Consider the following 24,656-nt stretch of genomic DNA (forward strand, 5'->3'; position numbering starts at 1 on the left):
CATCAAAATGTCAGTAGAAATAAGAACTCAACATTTTGCGCATCCGACTAGTAAGCACTATCTATTGTACATTGTATGTGTAACAATGTCCTGTTGGTGTAAATGTAGTGTCTCCCCCACCCCCCTAAGATTTACAATAAGGTTCCCTAGTGATGCAGGTTGGGAATGCTCTACTGGGAATTTAGAGAGGTGGGGGTGAAACCCTTCTAAAGGGTAATAAAACCTCCTCCTCTCTGGGGGGGGGCTGCAGATGTACAATTGTAGCCTACATCAGCAAATCTTGGATCACGTCAATGGATACCAACAGGAGGGGCAGAGCAAGTCATGGACTGAACTGGTAGAGAAACAACTTGACTTTTTTGAGCCAAAACATAAGTTTTAAATGCTGCTAGCTGACCAATTCAAACTACTTTTTTGTGTTTTTTTTACATTTTCAACATTGAGGATCTGTTGCACTTGAATATTCTATGCAGCTGTGCAATGTTAAAGTGCCGGTCAGGTGCGGAGTGTGGTGTACCTGTGAAGGCATTGGTCCTCTGTTCTTTGTTTAGTGCTTTGATATGGACCCCCCTATTATCTGCGGGTAGGAGGACCTCCCAAGGATCAGAGCTCAGCAAAGAAATAAGAGGTCCAGGTACTTTTGACGCCAATGACGATGATGACGATTGGTCCAGTGACCAAGGATGGAGCGCAGAGGGTCTCCTACGCTGTCCTCCAGCCTGCCAGTGCACTGAAACTCATGTGGATTGCTCTGGGGTTGGATTATTGGCTATCCCTTCTGCCAAGGAGTGCCCACCAGACACCGTCACCATGTGAGTAATGTTATTTAAAAAAAAGGAACTTGCCACTTGTTATTGTGAATTTTATAAAAGTATTAGGGCCAGGGCAAGGGGTGGGCAGGAGGGGCAGTCACCACACTGTCACGTCACGTGTGTGTGGGAGGGGGCACTACATTTTATCTACCTGGGAATTTTGGGTGTTCCTGCCCACTTTGTGTACTCCAGCTCCTCCTGTTACATTATTCATTATAGTAGTAGAGTGTTATACTGTTTTAGCCATCAAATAAATCCCAACCCCAGGGATTGTATAACATCTACCCTTACTGTACTGCAAGGGCTAAATGCTTGTTAAAGGGATTGTAAAGTAAATTTTTTATTTTTTTTAAAATAACAAACATGTTATACTTGCCTCCACTGTGCAGCTCGTTTTGCACAGAGTGGCCCCGAACCTCTTCTTCTGGGGTCCCACGGTGGCTGTCTCTGCTTCCTCCCACAGGTACTTCTCACGTTCATGCGAGCTCCCTCTCGTGGTGAGAAGCACCTGCGGGCGCGCTCCCATGATACAGCCGGCTGCTATAGCCACTCGCTGTATCACACGGCCCCGCCCCCGGCGCGTTGCGCCATTGGATGTGATTGACAGCAGCGCGAGCCAATGGCTGCGCTGCCTTCAATCCATCCACTCCAGTCAATCAGTGGCCAGGCTGAGCGGTGAAGAGGACGGCGGGGGGCGAGCGCGGGACTTTCGAGGGGTCAGGTAAGTAAAATGGGGGGACTGGGGGTGCCGGCACTGTGAGATGTTTTTTCACCTTAATGCATAGAATGCATTAAGGTGAAAAAACATTTACCTTTACAACCCCTTTAAGTCTAGGGGGTCATGGAACGTGCAATGTTATTTACCTTATACCCCATTTTGACCATCTTCAGCACTGCATTCTTCTCGCCAAAGCTTCAGTCTGTAGATGGTCCCTCAGTGTCATTTCTTACAATATAGGTCTAATAGGCTAATAGCCCTGCACTGCACATGGTGGGTTGAGTAGGCCAGAGGTTCTCAACGCTGTCCTCAAGTACCCCCAACAGGCCATGTTTTGGGAATTCCTCTTAGATAAAATAGCTGTCCAAAATACCAAGCCATGGACTCTGATTTAAAGCACCTGTGCTTAAGATAGTAGATAGTAGAAGATAAACCTGCAAACATGGCCTGTTGGGGGTACTCGAGGACAGGGTTGAGAACCACTGCAGTAGGCGACTGTGGACAGGAGCACCTTAGAGTGATGGCTGCAGGGGACCAGTTGCATCATTGGAGGGAACTTTTCTGGGGTGCAGAAAAACTAAGTATTCTTTACTTATTCTGGCACCCTAATGCCCCGTACACACAAGCGGACTTTCCATCAGAAAAATCTTCCATCGGAAAAATCAATTCTGCTTAAGCTTGGCTTGCATACACACGACCACACAAAAGTTTGCTGAACTTTCGACCGCCAAGAACGCGGTGACGTACAACATTACGACAAACCAAGAAAATGAAGTTCAGTGCTTCCAAGCATGCGTCTAATTGTTTCCAAGCATGCGTAGAAATTTTGCTTGTCGGAATTTGTACAGATGATCAGAATTTTCGATCTGAACTTTTTCCGACCGAAAAATTGAGAACCTGCTCTCAACCTTTTGTTGGCCGAAATTCCGGAAGCAACAGGCCAATGGAGCATACACACGATCGCATTTTCCGACCAAAAGTTTACATCAGACTTTTGCTGGCGGAATTTCCAAACGTGTGTACGGGGCATCAGACATAATAAGCATTTAACCCTTGCGGAGAGGAAGGGGGGTGCTAGGGGCACTGAAATAGTAGCTTTTTTTTTAATTCCTGGAGTTAGGTTTTAACACAGAATGTTTTGCCTCACATATATGTAATTGTTCTGTGTTGTACTGAACTGCATTAGGGTGTTATTGTTTAACTGCTCCCAGACCAGACACTGCATATATACTGCGGCAGGGCGGCACCGGCTTCGCAAAATCACCTACCTGTAAGTGATTTTGTGCACGTGGTGTAGGGAGCACCGATTCCACTGTGATTGGACACCGCGGGAGCCAATCAGCAGGTCCGATGGCCTCCGTGACCCGACGATCGCTCAGTGGCTAGACGGAGCAGCGGCCTGCCTATGTAAACAAGGCAGACTGCTGATCTGTCAGGGAGCAAAAGAGAGACCTCTCTAAGCTGAAACATGGATCTCTCTTTTCCTCCAGTGTATCCGTCCCCCATACAGTCAGTAAGTACCTCCCAGTGACACACTTTGATTGCCCCTGGTGTTAACCCCTTCCCTGCCAGTGTCATTTATACTTTAACAGTGCATTTTTTTTAGGACTGATCACTGTATTGGTGTCACTGGTCCCCAAAAAGTGGCACTTAGTGTCAGATTTGTCCGCCCCAATGTCGCAGTTCAGCTAAAAATCACTGATGCTTTTGATGAAGGCCTAAGGCCGAAACGTTTCAGTATTTTTGGATGATGTTATTGCTGAAATGCTCAAATAAATATTTTCTATGGAGAAGCTGCCCAGTTGCCGGCCTGTACTTTCCATGGATCTTTTGATCGCCGCCATTACTAGTCAAAAAAAATAATAATTCCATAGTTTGTAGACGCTATAACCTTTATGCAAACCAATCAATATACGCTTATTGGGATTTTTTACCAAAAATATGTAGCAGAATACATAACTGATTTCCTGAACATGACAATGAGTTAATTCTTCATTCATTCACTCCAATGGTCTCCACAATCACCAGATATCAATCCAATAGAGCATGTGGGATGTGGTGGAACAGGAGACTCGCATCATGGATGTGCAGCCGACACATCTACAGAAACTGTGCGATGCTATCATGTCACTATGGACCAAAATCTCTGAGGAATTTTTCCAGCACCTTGTGGAATCTATGCCACAAAAAAGTTAAGGCAGTTATGAAGGAAAAATGGGGTCCAACCCAGTACTAGCAAGGTGTACCTAATAAAGTGACTGGTGAGTGAATATACATAGTATTAGCAAAAGTATTGGGACACCTGCCTTTACACGCACATGAAATTGAATGGAATCCCAGTCTTAGTCCGTACCGTTCAATGTTCAGTTGGCCCACCCTTTGAAGCTATAACAGCTTCAACTCTTCTGGGAAGGCTGACACACTCCTAAACCTTGCGGACAGCCTTCCCAGAAGAGTTGAAGCTGTTATAGCTGCAAAGGGTGGGCCACCTCAATATTGAACCCTACGGACTAAGACTGGGATGCCATTAAAGTTCATGTGTGTGTAAAGGCAGGTACCCCAATACTTTTGGTAATTTGGGGGATGATTTACCAAAACTGGAGGGTTCAAAATCCGGTGCAGCTCTGCATAGAAACCAATCAGCTTCCAGGTTTTATTGTCAAAGCTTAAAGCGGGACTGCACTGCGGAAAAAAAATATTAAAAGACAGCAGCTACAAATACTGCAGCTGCTGACTTTTAATAAATGGACACTCACCTGTCCCGGGGTCCAGCGATGCCGGCAGCCGAGGCCGATCGATCGCTCGGCACTCGGCTGCTGCCGTCACCATTGTAGGTGAGGAAATCAGGAAGTGAAGCGAAGCGGCTTCACTTCCCGGTTCCCTACTGCGCATGCGCGAGTCGCGCAGCGCAATAGGAATTGTCCGTGCTGTCTCTGGGACCCGTGTGTGTCCCAGCAGACAGCGCGCAGGGACAGGAAGAGGCAAAGACTCCCGTGGGAGTCTATGCCCAGAAGTGGGTGTAAATACCTGTCTTTGACAGGTATCTGCACCCCCCTCCCCCCTGAAAGGTGCCAATTGTGACACCGGAGGGGGGGGAGGGATCCGATCAGCGGAGGTTCCACTTTAGGGTGGAACCCCGCTTTAATTAAACAAGCAGAAGTTAGAAGTTGATTGACTACCATGCACAGCTGCACCAGATTTTGCACTTTCTGGTTTTAATTAACCCTATAGTGTATATATGCCAAAATGAAAACTAAAAGCTATGTATTAAAATTGTATTTTTATTGAAAATATATTTTTATTTCTTTTTTAGCCTAAGTGGAATGTTCTTTTAAAGTTCTGTCAGCTAGGACAATGTAGTCTTGTTGTCCGTAGCATCCTTCTATTCTTCAATTCAGAGGAAGCACCTTGTTGCTTTAGGAAACTCAAAGAGCAGGCCCCCTTGTGACTATGACTAGGCACCAATATTCATCTACCTGGTGTGAATGAAGTCTAGGGTGATAACATTCCTCAGCAATGACAAGCTGTGGTGTTTCCCCAGACTGATAGGTATAATACAGGGATAAAGAATTCCTGAAGCATATCACTTTGTGTAGATAACAAATGACATGCACACCACTCCCTGCACACAATACAGTACATATCTCCGTCCACACACACCCACAGAATACATGTCCTATGCTCTATCCCGTTGTTTTCCTGGTATCCTTGGCAATGGCGGCGGCTGGGAACACACAGCTGTGGGTCTCCGGGCAGCCCTTGAGATACACCAAGAATGTAACGGCTTTATTGTACTTTTTTGTCCTCAGGAGGACAATGTTGTAGACAAAATGTTCGGAACTGTGGCCAGTTTTCCTTTGACCTGTCTACTCATTTTAAAGTGTCTATCCGCCCCGGGATGGGGAGGGAGGCAGGGAAACATGGATTTTTAAAGTGTATCTAAAACCCAAACTTTTGTTTAGGATTTTAGATAAATGAACCAAGAGTTAGAAACTCACATTTTTATTGCTGTCTGTGTCCCCAAAGGAAAGATTTACCCGTCCTATTTGTACTTCCATTCTCACCAAACTAAAAATGTTACTGTTGTTGACAAAGTACTAGCCCTGCGTTGTATGTAATGATGACGAGGGACCGCTCACAGAGCAGAGCATCGGGGAGAAGAGGTCAGCTCTGGGGAAACATGCCCCTAACATTGGTGATCACTGGGGAAAAAGGCTTCTTACATTGGAGGTCAGTTGGAAGAATGTTCTGTACATTGGTGATCACTGGAAAAAAGGCCCCTTACATTGGAGGTCAGTAGGAAGAATATTCCTTACATTGGTGATCATTGGAAAAAAGGCCCCTTACATTGGAGGTCAGTAGGAAGAATGTTCCTTACATTGGTGATCACTGGAAAAAAGGCCCCTTACATTGGAGGTCAGTAGAAAGAATGTTCCTTACATTGGGGATCACTGGAAAAAAGGCCCCTTACATTGGAGGTCAGTTGGAAGAATGTTCCTTACATTGGTGATCACTGGAAAAAAGGCCCCTTACATTGGAGGTCAGTAGGAAGAATGTTCCTTACATTGGTGATCACTGGAAAAAAGGCCCCTTACATTGGAGGTCAGTAGGAAGAATGTTCCTTACATTGGTGATCACTGGAAAAAAGGCCCCTTACATTGGAGGTCAGTTGGAAGAATGTTCCTTACATTGGTGATCACTGGAAAAAAGGCCCCTTACATTGGAGGTCAGTAGGAAGAATGTTCCTTACATTGGTGATCACTGGAAAAAAGGCCCCTTACATTGGAGGTCAGTTGGAAGAATGTTCCTTACATTGGTGATCACTGGAAAAAAGGCCCCTTACATTGGAGGTCAGTAGGAAGAATGTTCCTTACATTGGTGATCACTGGAAAAAAGGCCCCTTACATTGGAGGTCAGTTGGAAGAATGTTCCTTACATTGGTGATCACTGGAAAAAAGGCCCCTTACATTGGAGGTCAGTAGGAAGAATGTTCCTTACATTGGTGATCACTGGAAAAAAGGCCCCTTACATTGGAGGTCAGTAGGAAGAATATTCCTTACTAGGGTGGATAAAAATCAATGATTTTTTTAAAAAGATCAACAAAAATCTTTATTTTTTTTTATTTAACAACTTAAAGGGGTTGTAAACTCTTGTGTTTTTTCACCTTAATGCATTCTATGTGGAATGGCGACAAACTTTGACCCTTAAAAATCTCCATAGGCGACGTTTAAAAATTTCTACACGTTACCAGTTTTGAGTTACAGAGGAGGTCTAGGTCTAATCGCAGTGATATCTCACATTTGTGGATTGAACACCGTTTTCACATGCGAGCGCGACTTATGCATGCCTTCGCTTCAGATACAGTGGGACGGGGCTCTTTACATTTTTTTTTCTTATTTATTTTGCTATTTATTTTTTATTTTGACACTGTCCTTTTTAAAAAAAAAATGTTTTGGGTCACTTTTATTCCTATTACAAGGAATGTAAACTTTTTGTCAAGTTTTTTCTAAATTGTGCATTCTCTGATGACGTCTGCGCACGGGTATATTGTAAATATCTCCTAAACTGATCAGGTTTAAGAGATATTTCCAGCACCTACAGGTAAGCCTTAATATTGGCTTACCTGTATGTAAAAATGGTTGTACAGAGTTTACAACCACTTTAAATTGGTGGTCATTGGGAAGAAGACCCCTTACATTGGAGGTCAGTAGGAAGAATGTCCCTTACATTGGTGATCAGTGAGAAGAATGTTCCTTACATTGGTAATCAGTGGGAAGAATGTTCCTTACATTGGTAATCAGTGGGAAGAATGTCCTATACATTGGTGGTCAGTGGAAAGAATGTCCTATACATTGGTGGTCAGTGGGAAGAATGTTCCTTTCATTGGTGGTCAGTGGGAAGAATGCTCATTACATTGGTGATCAGTGGGAAGAATGCCCCATACATTGGTGATCAGTGGGAAGAATGTCCCTTACATTGGTGATAAGTGGAAAGAATGCTCCTTACATTGGTGGTCAGTGGGAAGAATGTTCCTTACATTGGTGATCAGTGGGAAGAATGCCCCTTACATTGGTGATCAGTGGGAAGAATGTTCCTTACATTGGTGATCAATGGTAAGAATGTCCTATACATTTGTGGTCAGTGGAAAGAATGTCCTATACATTGGTGGTCAGTGGGAAGGAGGAGGAGGACACACCCAAGGAGCTCTCTGTGAGAACCACCCTTTTTTCAAGTCTGGGCCTTGCCTGCTAGCTCGGCCCAGGAATAATGGCTGATCCTGGGGGAGCATAGTTGCCAACGGTCCCGAATTTCCCAGGACATTCCCAGGATTAGGACATTTGTCCTGAATTAATTTTGTCCCGGGAAATTCAAATTTCCAGTTTTTTGCCACCGGCCGCTAGAGGTCCGCGGCTGGCGGAGACAATGTCTCCGCCGGCTGCCATTTTAAAGAAGACCAGAAGCTGCTCTTCAATAGAGATGCTGTGGCGCCGCCCACCCCCGCTGCCAATGTGTGTGCGAAGTGCAGCGGGCGGTGCCGCAGTTCAAAGTCACCGCGCGGCAACGACGGGATGTCGGGGGCCAGTGAGTGAGTCTGTGGATGTCGGGGGCCAGTCTGTGGATGTCGGGGGCTAGTCTGTGGATGTCGGGGGCTAGTCTGTGGATGTCGGGGGCTAGTCTGGATGTCGGGGGCCAGTCTGTGGATGTCGGGGGCTAGTCTGGATGTCGGGGGCCAGTCTGGATGTCGGGGGCCAGTCTGTGTATGTCGAGGGCCAGTCTGGATGTCAAGGGCCAGTCTGGATGTCAAGGGCCAGTCTGGGTGTCGAGGGCCAGTCTGGGTGTCGAGGGCCAGTCTGGGTGTCGGGGCCAGTCTGTGGATGTCGGGGGCCAGTCTGGATGTTGGGGGCCAGTCTGTGTATTTCAGGGGCCAGTCTGTGTATGTCGGGGGCCAGTCTGGATGTCGGGAGCCAGTCTGTGTATGTCAGGGGCCAGTCTGTGTATGTCAGGGGCCAGTCTGTGTATGTCAGGGGCCAGTCTGTGTATGTCGGGGTCCAGTCTGGATGTCGGGGCGCCAGTGAGTCTGGATGTCGGGGGGCCTGTCTGGATGTCGGGGGCCAGTCTGGATGTCGGGGGCCAGTCTGTGGATGTCGGGGGCCAGCCTGGATGTCGGGGGCCAGTCTGTGGATGTCGGGGGCCAGTCTGTGGATGTCGAGGGACAGTCTGTGTATTTCGGGGGCCAGTCTGTGTATGTCGGGGCGCCTGTCTGGATGTCGGGGCGCCAGTGAGTCTGGATGTCGGGGGCGCCAGTCAGAGTCTGGATGTCAGAGGGGCCAGTCAGAGTCTGGATGTCAGAGGGGCACCAAATGTTAGGAGGACTGATGGGGACACCAGATGTAAGGAGGGGCTCTGCTGGGGGTACCTGATGGCATCTGGTGGCAGGCAACGTGGCTAGTGACGCGCTCAGGGCTCCCACTGATTCTGCATTATGGTGAGTTGAATGATTTCATTTCATATTACAATGTAATAATAGATATAATGCGCTTCAATCATCCTGACACCATAACAATCATGGCGCCAGGATGATTGAAGCGCTAACATCAGGTATTTGGAGTATCTTTATCTGCTGATTGTCAGACTCTGGAAAACACACATTGCTATTGTGGTGTAGGATCGGGGGGCTGCTGTCACTCCATCCTCCCCCCCTTTCCCTCTCCACCCCACATTCATCTCAGACACTAACCACACCACTTTGAGCCATGCCCCATGTAAGCCACACCCACTATTTTACGTAAAAAAACACGCCCATATTTTGCCGCGCGTGCCTAATTTTCACCTTTTACTATGCTACACCTATAACCGCATGCCCCCACCCATTAATTATAACACAACTCCGCCTACTGCCGAAAAAGTGTCCCAAATTCTTTTTTTTACAATGTTGGCAACTATGGGGGAGGCCCTGGGAGGGATTGCCCTGATGATATGGGGCCTAGTGAGAATGTGGATGCCTACAGACAGAAGATCGTTGATCGCTTTTGTGCAATCGGAAGGGCTGAGGAGAAACTTAAATGTTTGCAAGCTGAACATAAAAACTTCAGGGCCAAGTATTTCCAGGCCTGGAGTAAGAACCGTTTGGCCATGAAGCCAGAGCTGCATTCACACCTAAGCGTAGCGTTTTCAAGCAGGAAATCGAGCGAATTTACCGCGATTTTTACGGCGTTTTTTAGCGCGATTTTGCGGCGTTTTTTAATCTGCTCAATTCGAGCGACAAAAAAGGGTCCAGAACTTGTTTGAGCTTCAGGCGTTCGGCTTCTGGCGACTTGGAGTGGAGATGTGAACCGTCTCCATTGAGAATAATAGATTTTTTCCCCTCCAGCTTTTTGTAGCTTCAGGCTTCAAGCTACAAAATGCTCAGGTGTGAATGGGCTCTAACAGCAGCAGCTGGAGGAGAAGGTAAAGAAGCAATCTTCATTATTGGAGAAATTGAAGGATAAAAGTGGAGCTTTTGCAGAAAAGTTTAAAAACGAGAGGAGATTTTCCAGCCAGACATCGCTGAGTTCTGTGGATCAGCAGCCGCAGGTAACAGACAACCCGGCTTCATCTGTCTCTGCACCTCTCCCCCCATGTCAGGCTGGGGAATCGCCAGCGGCAACCAGCCAGGGGTTTGAGAGTGAAAGATAGAGTCACCCCTAAGGGCAGTCGGGTCTGTTAGTGAGCCTGATGGAGTTTCTGCTACAGAGAAACCCTCTACAGACATGGAGGGAAAACCCCTGGCAGAGGTGTCATCAGCCCACCAGAGCAATGTGGATGGATCTCCATCATACACCCCACGCCTGGATTATACTACTACTGCTGAGACCTGTAGTTCTGTTTCTCCTTCACCTGGGCTGATTGATGCAGGTGGGGGAGGGGATCAGCACAGTGCAGCATGTGAAGTGGAGACAGCCATGGAAGTCTCCTGCAATGATTCACCTGTTGCTGTATTCGAACAACATTCACTCTGCTTATCTGAAAATCCTGTCCTGATGGAGAAGAGTCGGCCTGGAGGTGAAGTGTGTATGGGGACAGCGGTGACTGTGAACACAGCAGGAACTATGAATGTGCCAAAAAATAATGACAGCAATAATATTGATAAGGCAGTGAATGTGGTGGGTGGTGGTGAAGGGGGTTAATATTGCTGGGCAAAATAAAAATGACATTCCTCCCTCTGCTCAGCAGAGGAAAGACTCATCGATTGTTCAGACCAAATCTGTACAATCGATATCTGCTAGAAGTGTGTCAGATGGATCAAAACACACAAATGTTTTTTTCTGCTGGGAGCAGTGGCGGAATTATAGGGGTCGCTGAGATTGCCAAGGCGACCGAGCCCCATGCTGCAGGGGGGCCTTGAGGGGCCCCCCTGTATATCTGAAGGAGCGGGCGGCTGAGACCGAGCTCCCCGATCTTCAGCCGAAGTGTAATCAGCACTGTGCGGGGAGCTCGGAGTCATCACACTGCTTATAACTAAAGTGAAAGCAGTGTGTGCTCTTTGTCTCCCCCTACAGTGCAGTACCCGGCAGGAAGAGATAAGATAAAGCACTGCCGTTTTTGAAAAGACTTTGTGTGCATGCGCGTGCGTGCGTGTGTGTGTGTGTGCATATGTGCGTGCATGTGTATGTGCATGTGTGTAGATGGCGGGCGGGGGGGGGCACACTGGGGGCATTCAAGGGCACACTAGCAGCATTTGATGGCACACTGGCAGCGTTTAATGGCACAGTGGCTGCAATTGATGGCACAGTTGTAGCATTTGAGAGCACAGTGGCAGCGTTAAATGGGCACAGTGGCTGCAATTGATGGCACAGTGGCTGCAATTGATGGCACAGTGGCAGTATTTGAGGGCACAGTGGCAGCGTTAAATGGGCACAATGGCAGCGTTAAATGGGCACAGTGGCTGCAATTGATGGCACAGTGGCAGTATTTGAGGGCACAGTGGCAGCGTTAAATGGGCACAGTGGCTGCAATTGATGGCACAGTGGCAGTGTTTGATGGCACAGTGACAGCTTTTGATAGCACAGTGGCTGCAATTGATGGCACAGTTGTAGCATTTGAGGGCACAGTGGCAGTGTTTGATGGCACAGTGGCAGTGTTTGATGGCACAGTGACAGCTTTTGATGGCACAGTGGCTGCAATTGATGGCACAGTTGTAGCATTTGAGGGCACAGTGGCAGCGTTAAATGGGCACAGTGCCAGCGTTTGTCACAGTGGCTGCAATTGATGGCACGGTGGCAGTGTTTGAGGGCACAGTGGCAGAATTTAAGGGCACAGTGGCAGCGTTAAATGGGCACAGTGGCAGTGTTAAATTGGCACGGTGGCAGCGTTTGATGGCACAATGACAGCGTTTGTTGGGCACAGTAGCAGCGTTTACGCACAGTGGCTGCGATCGATGGTACAGTGGCAGCGTTTGACGGCACAGCGGCTGCATTTGATGATTTGGTTTATAAAAAATGTTGTGCCCCCCAAAAATTTTGAGCACCAGCCGCCGCTGTTTAGATGTATGTATGCACATTTTATGTATCTGCGTTTAATCCTGCCCCCCCCCCCTTCCCAGCTGGGCGATTTTCTAAAAAAAAAAAAAAATTGTCATTTAAAAAAAACTCGATTCCCAATTCGAATCCAGTTTTTTTTTATGGACACCGCGCCAGTCCAGAGGAGCTGCGGGCAGGAGTTTTTAGGTGAGGCCGTGGCTTTGTCCTAGTCCGCAGGTCCAGCCTCGTGGACTAGGCCGAAGCCGCGGCCTCACCTAAAAACTCCTGCCCGCATCTCCTCAGAACCGGTGCGGTGTCAGCACCGATCCTGGTGAAAAAATAAATATCTAAAAAAAACGATATGCTGAAAATTTGAATCGATTTGATCTCTCAACTCGATTCAAGATTCAAATCGATTTTTTTCCCCAGCCCTACCCCATATGTGTACAATCAGAACTGTTTTTTTTTCTTGCTTGTTCAAAGTACCAGCAAAAAAATGCTATTCCTCTGAAAAGCGATCTGTGCTCAGATCGCTTTTCAGAGGCATTTGACCGCTGGTAAAGGGGCAATATGTTGCCTCCTGACCACCTTCTTTTTTTTTTTTTTTTTTTTTTATCACAAACATGTTATACTTACCTTCACTGTGCAGCTCGTTTTGCACAGAGTGGCCCTGAACCTTGTATTCTGGGGTCCCTCGGTGGCTCTCGTGGCTCCTCCTCTTATCAGACAACCCCCTAGGAGAAGCGCTCTCCCGGGGGGGGGGTTACCTTGCAGGCGTCCCCGATGCCCGCGTCATTGGATTTTATTAACATCAGTGGGAGGCAATGGCTGAGCTGCTATCAATCTATCCAATCAGGAGCCGAGAACCCCGGGCAAAGGAAGAGCGTATCTCCACCTGGTGAAGTTCCAGGGCTCAGGTAAGTAAAACGGGGGGGGGGGGGGGGGGGCTGGGGTTTCCGGTGACTGCCGGGTGTTTTTTCACCTTAATGCATAGGATGGATTAAGGTGAAAAAACACAAGGGTTTACAACCCCTTAAATGCATCATCACTATGCTGCAACTGCATGCAATGCACACAGTTGCAGGGGAGTTGCAGTGCAGCCCCATTCACATAGGTATGTACTTAAAGGGTGCCCTGACTGGAAAAAGATTGAGAAACACCGACATAGAGGAACCCATCTCTCCATTTTCCTCCTGCAGCCGCTTAATGCCTGTGGGAGGGAGAGGTGGAGAAGCGGCGGCAAATGGAGAAATTGGTTCCTTTACATGCAGCCACCCAATTGCAACCGGGCCCTGTTGTTCCGCCACCAAACTCGGAGTAAAGGGCCCTGTTAGGGGGGCCCTTCATGGTTTCTTGCATCGGGGCTCTGAAGGTTCTAGTTACGCCACTGGCTGGGAGGAATGTGGGGAGTTATGCATCAGTTTTGGGGAGTCGCACCAAGGAGGGTGGGGGGAATGTTGCAAATGTTAGTGGAATAATTTTGATGGTTCAGCCTCACACAACACCTAACAAAGATGGCACCTCATCCCTGAAAATTTGAAACATAAATCAAAGGACAGGAAGGGAAATTAGGGATTTTCGCGGTGCTGATTAACAAAGTACAATTAATTAAAGTACAAAATTTGTAGTACAAAAATTTATTAAGTTTGAAGTTAAAATCAGTAGCAATATATGCTTAAAAGATTCAGAGTAATGCAATACAGTGGTTGTTCTCGTCAAGCACACATAGTCCGGACATGTTTCGCATTGGATTGCTTCTTCAGGGGATGTGTGAATATTTGAACAAAATCTAGACCAAAAATACAAAAATAATAATAGAATATATCACAAAATTCATAAGTGCAGAAAGAGGGGGAAAAAAATAAAAATAAAACACAGACACACATCAAACCCACCTTCAACCACTACGTTGATGGTAAAGTAGGGGAATTGTCCACCTCGGGGGTTAACTGCAGCAGTGCTGAATCGCAGGGGGCTAAAAAGCCAACCCAAGGAAACTGATAACAAAAAGGTATGTAGTAAAAAACGAAATTTGAAATTTTGGGATAATTTAAAGCGGGAGTCCACCGGGACTCCGCGTTTTTTTTTTTTTTTTAAAAGCCAGCAGCTACAAATACTGCAGCTGCTGACTTTTAAATAGTGACACTTACCTGTCCAGCGCGCCCGCGATGTCGGCACCCGAAGCCGATCGCTCGCTCGTGCCGCCGCCATCTTGGGTATGGGAATCAGGAAATGGAGCCTTTCGGCTTCATTTCCCGGTTCCCTACTGCGCATGCGCGAGCCGCGCGGCGCAATCCGGGACGGTCCCCGCTGCCTCTGGGAGCTGTGTGTTTCCCAGCAGGCAGCGGGGCACTTGCTGAAGGGGGCGGGCGCTTGCGGAAAGGGGCGTAACGTACGCCCCTTTCCGCAGAGAGCTAGCCCGGAAGTGGGTGCAGTTACCTGGATTATCCAGGTAACTGCACCCCCCTCCCCCCTGAAAGGTGCCGATTGTGGCGCCGGAGGGGGGGGGATTCTGATGAGCGGAGGTCCATTTTAGGGTGGACCTCCGCTTTAAAGTTCTTTAATACATGACTTAATTTTAAGGTTGCTAAAATAAAACAGCCTTTTAGGGGTGAAAAACCCTCTAAAGTATAGAAATTGAGAAAGGTAGTACACAGATATATTTTAATTTCAAATGTATTACTTACATAGGTTGGATAGTTGTAAGAAATGGGGACGCTCGTATTTTGAAAAAAATCTTTTTTGAGCACTCAGGGAGACACCCCTGCACAGAAGTACCAGCTGGGTGGCCAATCAAAGAAAAAACAAAACGAGGATTAGAAAGGTTAGGATAGATAAGAAAGTATATCTCAAAAAGGTGGTGTGTACATCACAAACTGAGTGTTATAAAAACACAAACACTCAAGCATATAGACATACACTAAGAATTACACATTAGCATCCCAAAGCATAGAATTCCAAGCCAGGGAGTCAATGCAGACATACAAAAAGAAACATGGACAGTAGCCCAGGTCTAAAGGGTTGAAAAACAATCAGAAAGAAAAGTGAACGTTTGCAAATGAAAAAAACGATCGATTAAAGTAAATATAGAAAGATATAACAGTAAGCTTACCAAGAAGTACAAAGTCTGGAGGATCAAGCGTCACCCTTGGCTGCGACCCGCAAAGGAATGACGGTATTACGAAGGCTTTTTATATGCCCCGCCATCAAGCCGGCGTCTGACGTAGTCGGCCTGATGCGGACAAAAGGAGCGCTATTGCGCATGCTCACCAATGGGACGAGACTGAGTAAGCCTACAAGTCCCATAATGCCTCAAGCATGTGGGCGGGGGAAAGAGGGGAACGAACGATGCCTTCGTAAAGGGCGACGGCATAGACGAACGTGGCCACCAATCCGACTGCCCAGTCAGGCATAGAGGCAAAAACGATGGAAAAAGAGGGTCGGAAAAGGATGGCAAAAAATGGCCAATCCTTCCGACCAATGTAAGGGGAGCGTTGCAGCGCTAAAGAGGGGCAGTGGCACACAAGGCGCCTATGCCCCCGGGCGTCCGTGCGAACAGCACTGATGGGGAAACCGAGGAGGTGGACCATTCGGGTGGGGAATCATAAAGGGGGAGGGCAAAGAATTATTTCTCTAAAAGCTGCACATAATAATATCATAAACATAATAATATCATAAACATATAAACATATACATGATGTATTCTTATACTCATTATTAACAAACAAATCAATACAGACAAATTTCAAATAAAAAAAAAAAGGGGGGGAGGGGGGGGGAAAGAGGGAGGGGGAAATGGGAACCCAACCAGGTTCCCTCTCAGAGGGGCGGTCAGCAGGACTGAAGGGCCAGAAAAAAAATTTTATATCACAAAAAGGGTTTAAAGCTTAAGTTTTCATTAAAGCCAGGTGAAGTTGTAGCCCTTAAATTAAAAATCCATTCAGCTTCATGTTTGAAGTAAGATATTATCCACACTGCCCCCTCTCACATCAAGGGGGATGTGTTCAAGTGCGGAAAAGGTGATAAATTTGGGATTGAAAGCATGGAAGAGGCCAACGTGCCGACTGATGGCCGTCTCCATTTTCTTTTTAATAATGGGTTTGATGTGGTCCTTGATTCGAATACAAAATTGTCGCTTTGTTTTACCTACATAGAATCCGCCACAAAGGCAACGGGCAAGATATATAACGCCCTGTGTTTGGCATGTGACTCGATGTTTAATGGAGTGCCATTTGCCATTTGGCAGTTTAAATTTGGTATGTGAGTTAACATAACAACAAACGTCGCAATGGCCACATGGAAAAGTGCCATTAATTACTTTTCTAGTATCCAACTTTGGTTGTTCAAAGTGACTATGCACTAGTTTATCTTTGAGAGAGGGAACTCTTTTAAAAGTAACTTCGGGAAAAATTTTTAAATATATTTCTTGGTAGTAGGGTCAGCTAGAAGGAGTGGCCAAAACTTGTGTAGAATTTCCTTAAACTTACGATGCTGATTGGAATAGCGAGTAATAATTCTAACTGAATCATTTGTACTGGAGCGTCGGGTAGAGAAAATAAGTGAAGTTCTAGTTTTAGGTTTTACACGGTTATAGGCTCGTTTCAAACATTTATGGCTGTATCCTCTTTTTCTCAATCTTTGGTAAAGGTCATCAGCTGCTGTATGAAAATCTGAGTTTTTGCTACAATTTCGCTTTAAGCGCAAATATTGGCTATAAGGAATACTATTAATCAAAGAAATTGGGTGAAAGCTAGTAGCGTGTAAAACCGTGTTACCAGCAGATGGTTTCCTAAATAAGAAAGAGTTGAGTCTACCTTCACTGTCCAAGGAAATGGTTATGTCTAAAAAGTTAACTATTGACTGACTATGTTGCATGGTAAATTTCAAATAAAAATTATTAATAGAAATCAATTAAAAAAAAGTTTTTAATTCTGTTTCCGTGCCTGACCAGAAAAAAAGAACATCGTCGATATAACGAAACCATGAAACAATTTTATCCAAAAACGGTAACAAATCTTCTCTAGAGAAAGTTTCCTTTTCCCACCCCCCCCAGGTACAGGTTTGCATACGATGGGGCACATTTAGTCCCCATCGCAACCCCCTGCACCTGGAGGTAGTGGGTGGAGTCAAAAACAAAGACATTATGCTTAAGAATATATTCAAGAAGGTCCACAACAAAAGAGCTGTATTGTAGGAAAGAGGAGCCTCTTTCAGAAAGAAACCTACGTACAACTTCAACTCCCTTGTCATGGGGAATTGTGTTGTAGAGGCTTTCGATGTCCAGGGCAACCAACCATGAGTTGGGAGGGAGAGACAATCCCTCAATCATTCTTAACAAATCGATGGTATCTTTTACATATGAAGATAAAGAGATGACATGTGGACTTAGATAGCTATCAACTAATGCGCTCGCATTTTCAGTTAAACAGGAACATCCTGAAATGATAGGACGTCCTGGAGGATTTGTTTGAGACTTATGAATTTTCGGTAGTGCGTAAAAAGTTGGAATCTTTGGATCCTTGGTGTTTAGGAATTTCCATGTGTTAAGGTCAATGACCCCTTGTTGATATGCCTTAAAAATGAGATTCAAATAGATATTTCGATAATTTAGAATAACAGTTTTAGAAATAGGACAATACCAATTTCTGTTGGACATTATATTTCGGCACATGGAAGTGTATTGTGCAACTTCCATGATCACCAAATTTCCGCCCTTGTCTGCGGGCTTAATAATTAAATTTGTGTTTTTTTGTAGAGATTTAATAGCTGCTCTGTGTTGTAACGAAAGATTGGTAGATAAGGGTGAGTGAAAAGACAATTTCTCGATCTCTATAGTTGTTTGCTGTATAAACGCCCAAATGTTTGGGTTTGCATTGAGTAGAGGAAATGCTCTGGATTTGCATTTAAAGGATAGTGGTCACAATTTGGGGCACTTTGGTGGTGGGATGGTTGGTGGGTACAGGAGGAGAAATGTGGTTCAGTTGAAGTGGGAGGGGGAGGGGACCCCACCAGTGAGGGGGAGGGTGGCTGAGTTAGTTTTGGAAATGGGGTTGAACGCTTTGGATATATTTGCTTTGATTTGCCCAGTGGGGAGTTATGAATTTGATTTGTCCTTTGTAAAACCTGAGGGTCTGGATTTATTCTGGGAGCGATGTAGGAGGTGCAAGGGCCTTCCGCAGTGGAGTGGTTTGGTGCCAAAGGTGATTTCCAGGCAGCCTCTGATAAAATCGGTGACGATTCTGGTGTGCAACAAATCCATACCAGAGGCTGATTTAATAGTATGGCTATGCCGATATGGTGAGGTCCTCACTCCACTGCGGAAGGTCCTGGATGAACATGGGATATGGACAGGGGCCTCGACAGTGTCACTAAAATTGGGAATGCTGGGAAATGTAGTACAACATCTGCCCTGTTCAGCTTTTCTGGGGAGGGATCGGCTGACTATATTCTACCAGGGTCAGCCCAAAGTCTGTAATAAATGTGGTGAAAAAGGTCATTTTGCATCTACCTGCACCTGTAAGAAGTGTTCACTATGCCAGGATCTGGACCATTTGGCTAAAGATTGTACTGAAATTCGGTGCAATTTGTGCCAAAAGCTCGGCCTTCCTTATAGTCAGTGCCCGGAGGCTTTACATAATTTGCCAGGATTGGAGGCTGAGCTGCAGAGGCTAGATAAGGAGGATGAGGCCGCTGAAACTGTTGTTGTCCCCCCTGTGTCTGTTGCATCTGTTGTAGAGCTGCCACGACGAGTCGGCGTAATCGATTACGTCGACTACAAAAATATGTCGACGTGCGTGCAGGGCGTCGATGCGTCACAGTGCTCAGTATCTCCCACTCTCCTCCGTGCCGCCGTCCCTCTCTCTTCTCCCCTTCCGTGCCGCCGTCCCCCTCTCTCTTCTCCCCCTCCGTGCCGCCCCCCTCTCTCTTCTCCCCCTCTGTGCTGCCGTCCCCTCTCTCTTCTCATTGTCCCCCTCCGTGCTGCCGCACCCCAACCCCCCCCCCCCAACCCCCCCCCCCCCCCCTCGGTATCTCAGGATGGAGAGCAGAGGTAGAAGCCGGTAAACACGGCTCCTTCGTTTTCCGAATGGACAGAGTCAGTAACCACTGCCTCTGTCCATTCACATAACTGAAACATTGTAACCTCCTGTGATTACGATGTCTCAGTTAATGAATGGAGAGGAGCTGCTGTCTTCTCTCCATTCATTATCAGTGCAGCGAAGGCTACAGAGAAAGGGACTGGGGAATCTGTGTCCCAAGTCCCTTTCCCTGTCTCAAATGGGAGATGTCAGAGGTCTGTTAAGACCCCTGATATCTCACCATAGCCCCCCCAACAGGGCTGATACCAAAATTGCAAAAAAAAAAAAAAAATTGTAAAAAATAATAATAAACAAAACACACTGACACTGTCCCCACACACCCTCCCCCTTAACCACTTGCCTACTGGGCACTTAAACACCCTTCCTGCCCAGACCAATTTTCAGCTTTCGGTGCTCTCACACTTTGAATGACAATTACTCAGTCATGCAACACTGTACCCAAATGAATTTTGTGTCCTTTTTTTCCCACAAATAGAGCTTTCTTTTGGTGGTATTTGATCACCTCTGGGGTTTTTATTTTTTGCGCTATAAATGAAAAAAGACTGAAAATTTTGAAAAAAAAACCGCATATTTCTTTGTTTCTGTGACAAAATTATGCAAATTATTAACTTTTCTTCATAAATTTTGGCCACAATTTATACTGCTACATATCTTTGGTAAAAATAACCCAAATTAGTGGATATTATTTGGTCTTTGTGAAAGTTAGAGAGTCTACAAGCTGTGGTGCGAATCATACAAAATTGATCACATCTGATGTACTGGTGGCCGATCTCACTTCTTGTGACCCGAACAAGTCAGGAAAGTACAAATACCCCCCAAATGACCCCTTTTTGGAAAGTAGACATTCCAAGGTATTTAGTAAGAGGCATGGTGAGCTTTTTGATGTTGTCATTTTTTTTCCCACAATTCTTTGCAAAATTAAGATTTTTTCTTTTTTTTCTTTTTTTCCACAAAATTGTCATTGTAATAGGTTATTTCTCTCACGTGGCATGTGTATACCACAAATGACACCCCCCAAAAAATTCTGCTACTCCTCCTGAGTATTACAATACCACATGTGTGGGATTTTTTCACAGCCTGGCCACATAGAGAGTCCCAACATGCAGGGAGCGCCATCACGTGTTCTAGGAGCATAAATTACACATCTAACTTGTTGACTACCTATTACACTTTTGAAGGCCCTGGAGCACCAGGACAATGACACATGACACTGATGACAGATGGCACTGATACGCGGCAATGATGGCACTTATACGTGGCACTGATGACAGATGGCATTTATACGTGGCACTGATGACACGTGGCACTAATACGTGGCCCTGATGACAGATGGCACTAATACGTGGCACCGATGAGAGATGGCACTAATACATGGCACCGATGACGTGTGACACTGATGACAGATGGCACTGATAAGTGGCATTGATGACACATGACACTGACAACAGATGGCACGTGACACTGACAGGTGGCACTGATGACACGTGGCACTGATGACAAATGGCACTTATACGTGGCACTGATGACAGAGGGCACTGGGGACAAATGGCACTGACAACAGGTGGCACTGGGGACAGATAGCACTAACAGGTGGCACTGGGGGCGGATGGCACTGGGGGCGGATGGCACTGGGGGCGGATGGCACTGGGGGCGGATGGCACTTTTTTAAACTTTTTTTTCACTTACGGCTGCTGCAGCTGTTCATCTCTCCCTTCTCACACGCTGTCTGGGGGACACGGCCAGCACAGAACTTCCCCGATGCGTGCTCCTGGGAGCGCGCATTGCGGAAGTAAACAGGAGGACGTCCAGGGATGGCCTCCCGGCAGATGGCGTCTGCTCTGAAGCTGTCTTTCGGCTATAGGGCGGGCGCGAAGCGGTTAAAGTTGCAAAAAATAAATTATAAACATGAACTTCTGAACAGAAAATATAAAGTTAAGATAAAAGAAGGAAAAAAAAAAGTAAAAAAAAAAAAAAAAAATATATATATATATAATATGGGACTGCATTGGTGAGATCTCTGAGCTTTTCAGCATGGATAATACAATGTTCAGCCCCTTATAATGAAAACAACTGGTGTGCAGACCAGTGCAGATTTTTATAATGTCTTTTATACTACGGGCAATGTAACAGGAAGATCCGGAAAGATTTTGGGAACACCCAAACCTCCCAGGAGGCCAGGAGCTAAATTAGGAATTGTGAATGGGAGATCTCACTGCTGGAACATCCAAGAACTAAAACGTCATCATTGGGTGGATCGACCCTTTAATGATTAATGTATGTAAACCACCTACATATAGGCTTTGTGCATCCTCCTCAGCAGTAAACAATGCAGGGAAGGCATTTAGGTTAATACAATCTATTGACCAAGGATGAAACTCTCTTGTATACAAGGAATTCAAAGAACCCTTTTGTGGTCTGGTAGTAGGAATGTGGGCTGTCATTGCATCCTTTCAGACCCCCACTTACTGCCCGGGCCTTTTCTAGTACACTTTCTTTACAAGTTTAAGTTAGTATTTTTTGCTAGAAAATTACTTAGAACCCCAAACATTTTATATATATATATATATATATATATATATATATATATATATATATATATATATATATATATATAATATAGCAGAGACCCTAGAGAATAAAATTGCGATCGTTGCAATTTTTTATGTCACACTGTATTTGCACAGCTGTCTTTCAAATGCATTAAAAAACTGTAATAAATAAAACACAATAGTTATATAGAATGTGAAAGATGATGTTACACTGAGTAAATAGATACCCAATATGTCATGCTTTAAAATTGCGCACACTCGTGGAATGGTGACAAACGGTACTTAAAAATCTCCATAGACGACGCTTTAAATTTTTTTATACGTTACCAGTTCTGAGTTACACCCCATACACACTATCAGTTTTTTCTGCTGAGTTTTTCCTTCAGATTTACCAAAACCATATAATATGAGGTCAAACCTTTAGGAATTTCAGTTTGTATGCAATCAGGCAGACCCTTGCACTACATGGTTTTAGTAAATCTGAAGGAAAAGCTGGTAGTGTGTATGGGGCTTTACAGAAGAGTTCCGGTGACCTAAAAAAAGCAGATGTGTGCCATGACTAAGCTCCGGGGGTGGGGGGGGGGGGTGGGGGGGGGCGGGGTGAAACACGTTGGGGTGTGTGGCCTATTTGGAGTACAGGGTGAGGTTGCCACTCTCTTCACCTCTCTAGGATATGGTGCTAGAATTATTGATCTCACCGTAACGATCGTGGTTATTCCTCACAGTGTGGTTTTGGAATGCCGTTTACATATGCGGGCGCAACTTATATATGCATTCGCTTCTGCTCGTGCGCACAAGGGACTTTTGTTTTTTCTTATTTATTTTACTTTTTATTTTTACACTATCCCTTTATTTTTTTTGATCACTTTTAGTCCTATTACCAGGAATGTAAACATCCCTTGTAATAGAAATAAAGGATGACAGGTCCTCTTTATTGGGAGATCTGGGGTCAAAATGACCCTAGATCTCTCATTTACCTTTAGACCCCTTTCACACTGTTTTTCAGGCGCTACAGCACTAAAAATAGCACCTGTATCACACCTGAAAAAAGGCTCTAAGGGCTTTCACACCGGAGCGGTGCGCTGGCAGGGCGTCACAAAAAGTCCTGCCAGCAGCTTCTTTAGAGCAATGAAGGAGCGGTGAACTCACCGCTCCTCCACTGCTGCTCCTCATTGAAATCAATGGGGCAACGATGCGATACCGCTGGAAAAACGCTGCTTCGGTATTTTGCAGGCATATTTAACCCCTTTTCGGCCACTAGCGGGGGTAAAACCGCCCCGCTAGTTGCCGCATAGCGCCGCTTAAAACGCCGGTAAAGCGGCGCTCAAAATATCGCTGCTTTACTGCCCCCCACGGCTTGGTGAAAAGGCAAAAAAAAAACAATTTCTTTATGGGCATAGAGGGCCAAGGGCATAGAGCCGAGTGGGTGCCATCTTGCCCTTATTCAAGTTCCTGCCTAACCATCGGCTTTTGGGTTCACTGACGACTCCGGTAAACCCTGAAACAACCGGCAAGCGGCGAGAGGAAAGGCACCTCTCCCATCGCCTCTGAAAGTGATGCTAGCTGCTGCCATAACAATGGCATTTATTGTAAAAGTAATGACGTATATATACTGTGGGGGGTTGGTGTAACAGCTGCTCCTAAAAAATCGCATCTGTTGTGGTTCACCTGCACAGCCCTGTACAGAGACAGCGCAAAACATTCTTACATGAAAATCATCACAAACACATAAAATCATTATATGTATTTTTTAACTGCAGCATAAGTACCTGCATTTGACCTAGAATCCGCCTCTTCCCGTTCCCGGACAGCAAAGCTCAGACTTGGGTAGGTAGAAACAGCAGAAGCAGCCAATCGGCTAAGCTGCAAGGCAGGGAACATGCTGATAGGAGGAGAGAGCAGACTGTCAGAGAGATGAGTTTATCAGTGTGCTGCTTCTCCTTTCACTGTCAGTCAGTCTGGGAGTCAGTCTGGGAGAAGAAAAAGACGTAGATGTAACTGCAGAAGAAACGAACATCTGCAGTAGGAGTTCAAACTCATTCAGTTTAAAATAGAAATGAAAGGCAATACATTTTTGTATAGATACAAAAAAACAATATAAATACCTTTTTTCCTCTTTTATAAGTGATCACATTCCCTCTGTACTCTGCATAAAAGCTGAGGGGAGGAGAAGCAGTAGCACACTGATCTTCGCAGTGAATGGCTGTGCAGCGGGGGCGTGTCAGGACAAGTCTGATCATTGGAGGAGAGCACACTAAGTTCCCAGCATAGCTAGAGAACTGACCACTGTGTGCTCTCCCGCTTAGTGTGGTCAGTTTTTAATAGGCAAGCAGAGGTACTGGCAGGAACACCAGGGATTTCACATAAGGAAGCAATACAAAGAGAACAGGAGACTTTCTCATACAAGTAGATGGTACAGCAGGAACATATCAGGAATATGAAGTGTTGGGGTAACAAACGCTTTAAGTCAAATTTCTAAGCATAAATAAGGAATGTTTGTTCTGTCTTGTATCCTGCAGGGACCTTTCAGGAAACCGGCTGACCGCGCTCCGTACGACAATCCTGAGTGAGCTCTGGAGCCTCCGAGAACTGTGAGTAGGAAGTGATGGAGAGAAGAGAACTGAAGGGGTTTATATCTGAAATAATAAAAAAAAAAGTTTAGTGGTGACTGCATTCGTTTTCTTTTCTTTGGCTTTTTTTCCCTCTGTAATTGACACGGATCTGCCCAGTAACACACCTCCTCTATTGGTGAGACTCAGCTCTGGAGGAATGACCACAGGAGGCAAAGCAGGCAGCACCATTTTCATTCCGGAGGGAGAGAGCATACCTCCCAACTTTCAACTTTTTGAAATGGGAATGAGAAACACCTATCAGCAAAAGTATGCAGGCATAGGACACACCCCCCTGCCACGCCCCCTTAAAGGAGCATTGTACAAAAAAACAAGATTGGTTAAACCCACAAGTGCTTTTTTACCACTACT

At 45.8% G+C, this 24,656-nt stretch overlaps 1 protein-coding gene across 1 annotated transcript in view; it reads left to right on the forward strand.

Moving 5' to 3' along the window:
• Positions 1-384: 384 nt before the first annotated feature.
• The window catches only part of LOC143934977 (polycystin-1-like), a 136,715-nt gene continuing 112,443 nt past the window's right edge, over positions 385-24,656 (forward strand). Inside the window, exons 1-2 of the mRNA XM_077458524.1 lie at positions 385-812; positions 24,195-24,266. Of these exons, the coding sequence (XP_077314650.1) occupies positions 481-812; positions 24,195-24,266 (404 nt within the window). The 5' untranslated portion in view covers positions 385-480. The remainder of the gene's footprint in view (positions 813-24,194; positions 24,267-24,656) is intronic.

The sequence above is a fragment of the Lithobates pipiens genome, unplaced genomic scaffold, assembly GCF_037356315.1.
Source record: "Lithobates pipiens isolate NorthernLeopardFrog02 unplaced genomic scaffold, aLitPip1_a1.2 Scaffold_28, whole genome shotgun sequence".
In the NCBI taxonomy this organism is placed as follows: domain Eukaryota; kingdom Metazoa; phylum Chordata; class Amphibia; order Anura; family Ranidae; genus Lithobates; species Lithobates pipiens.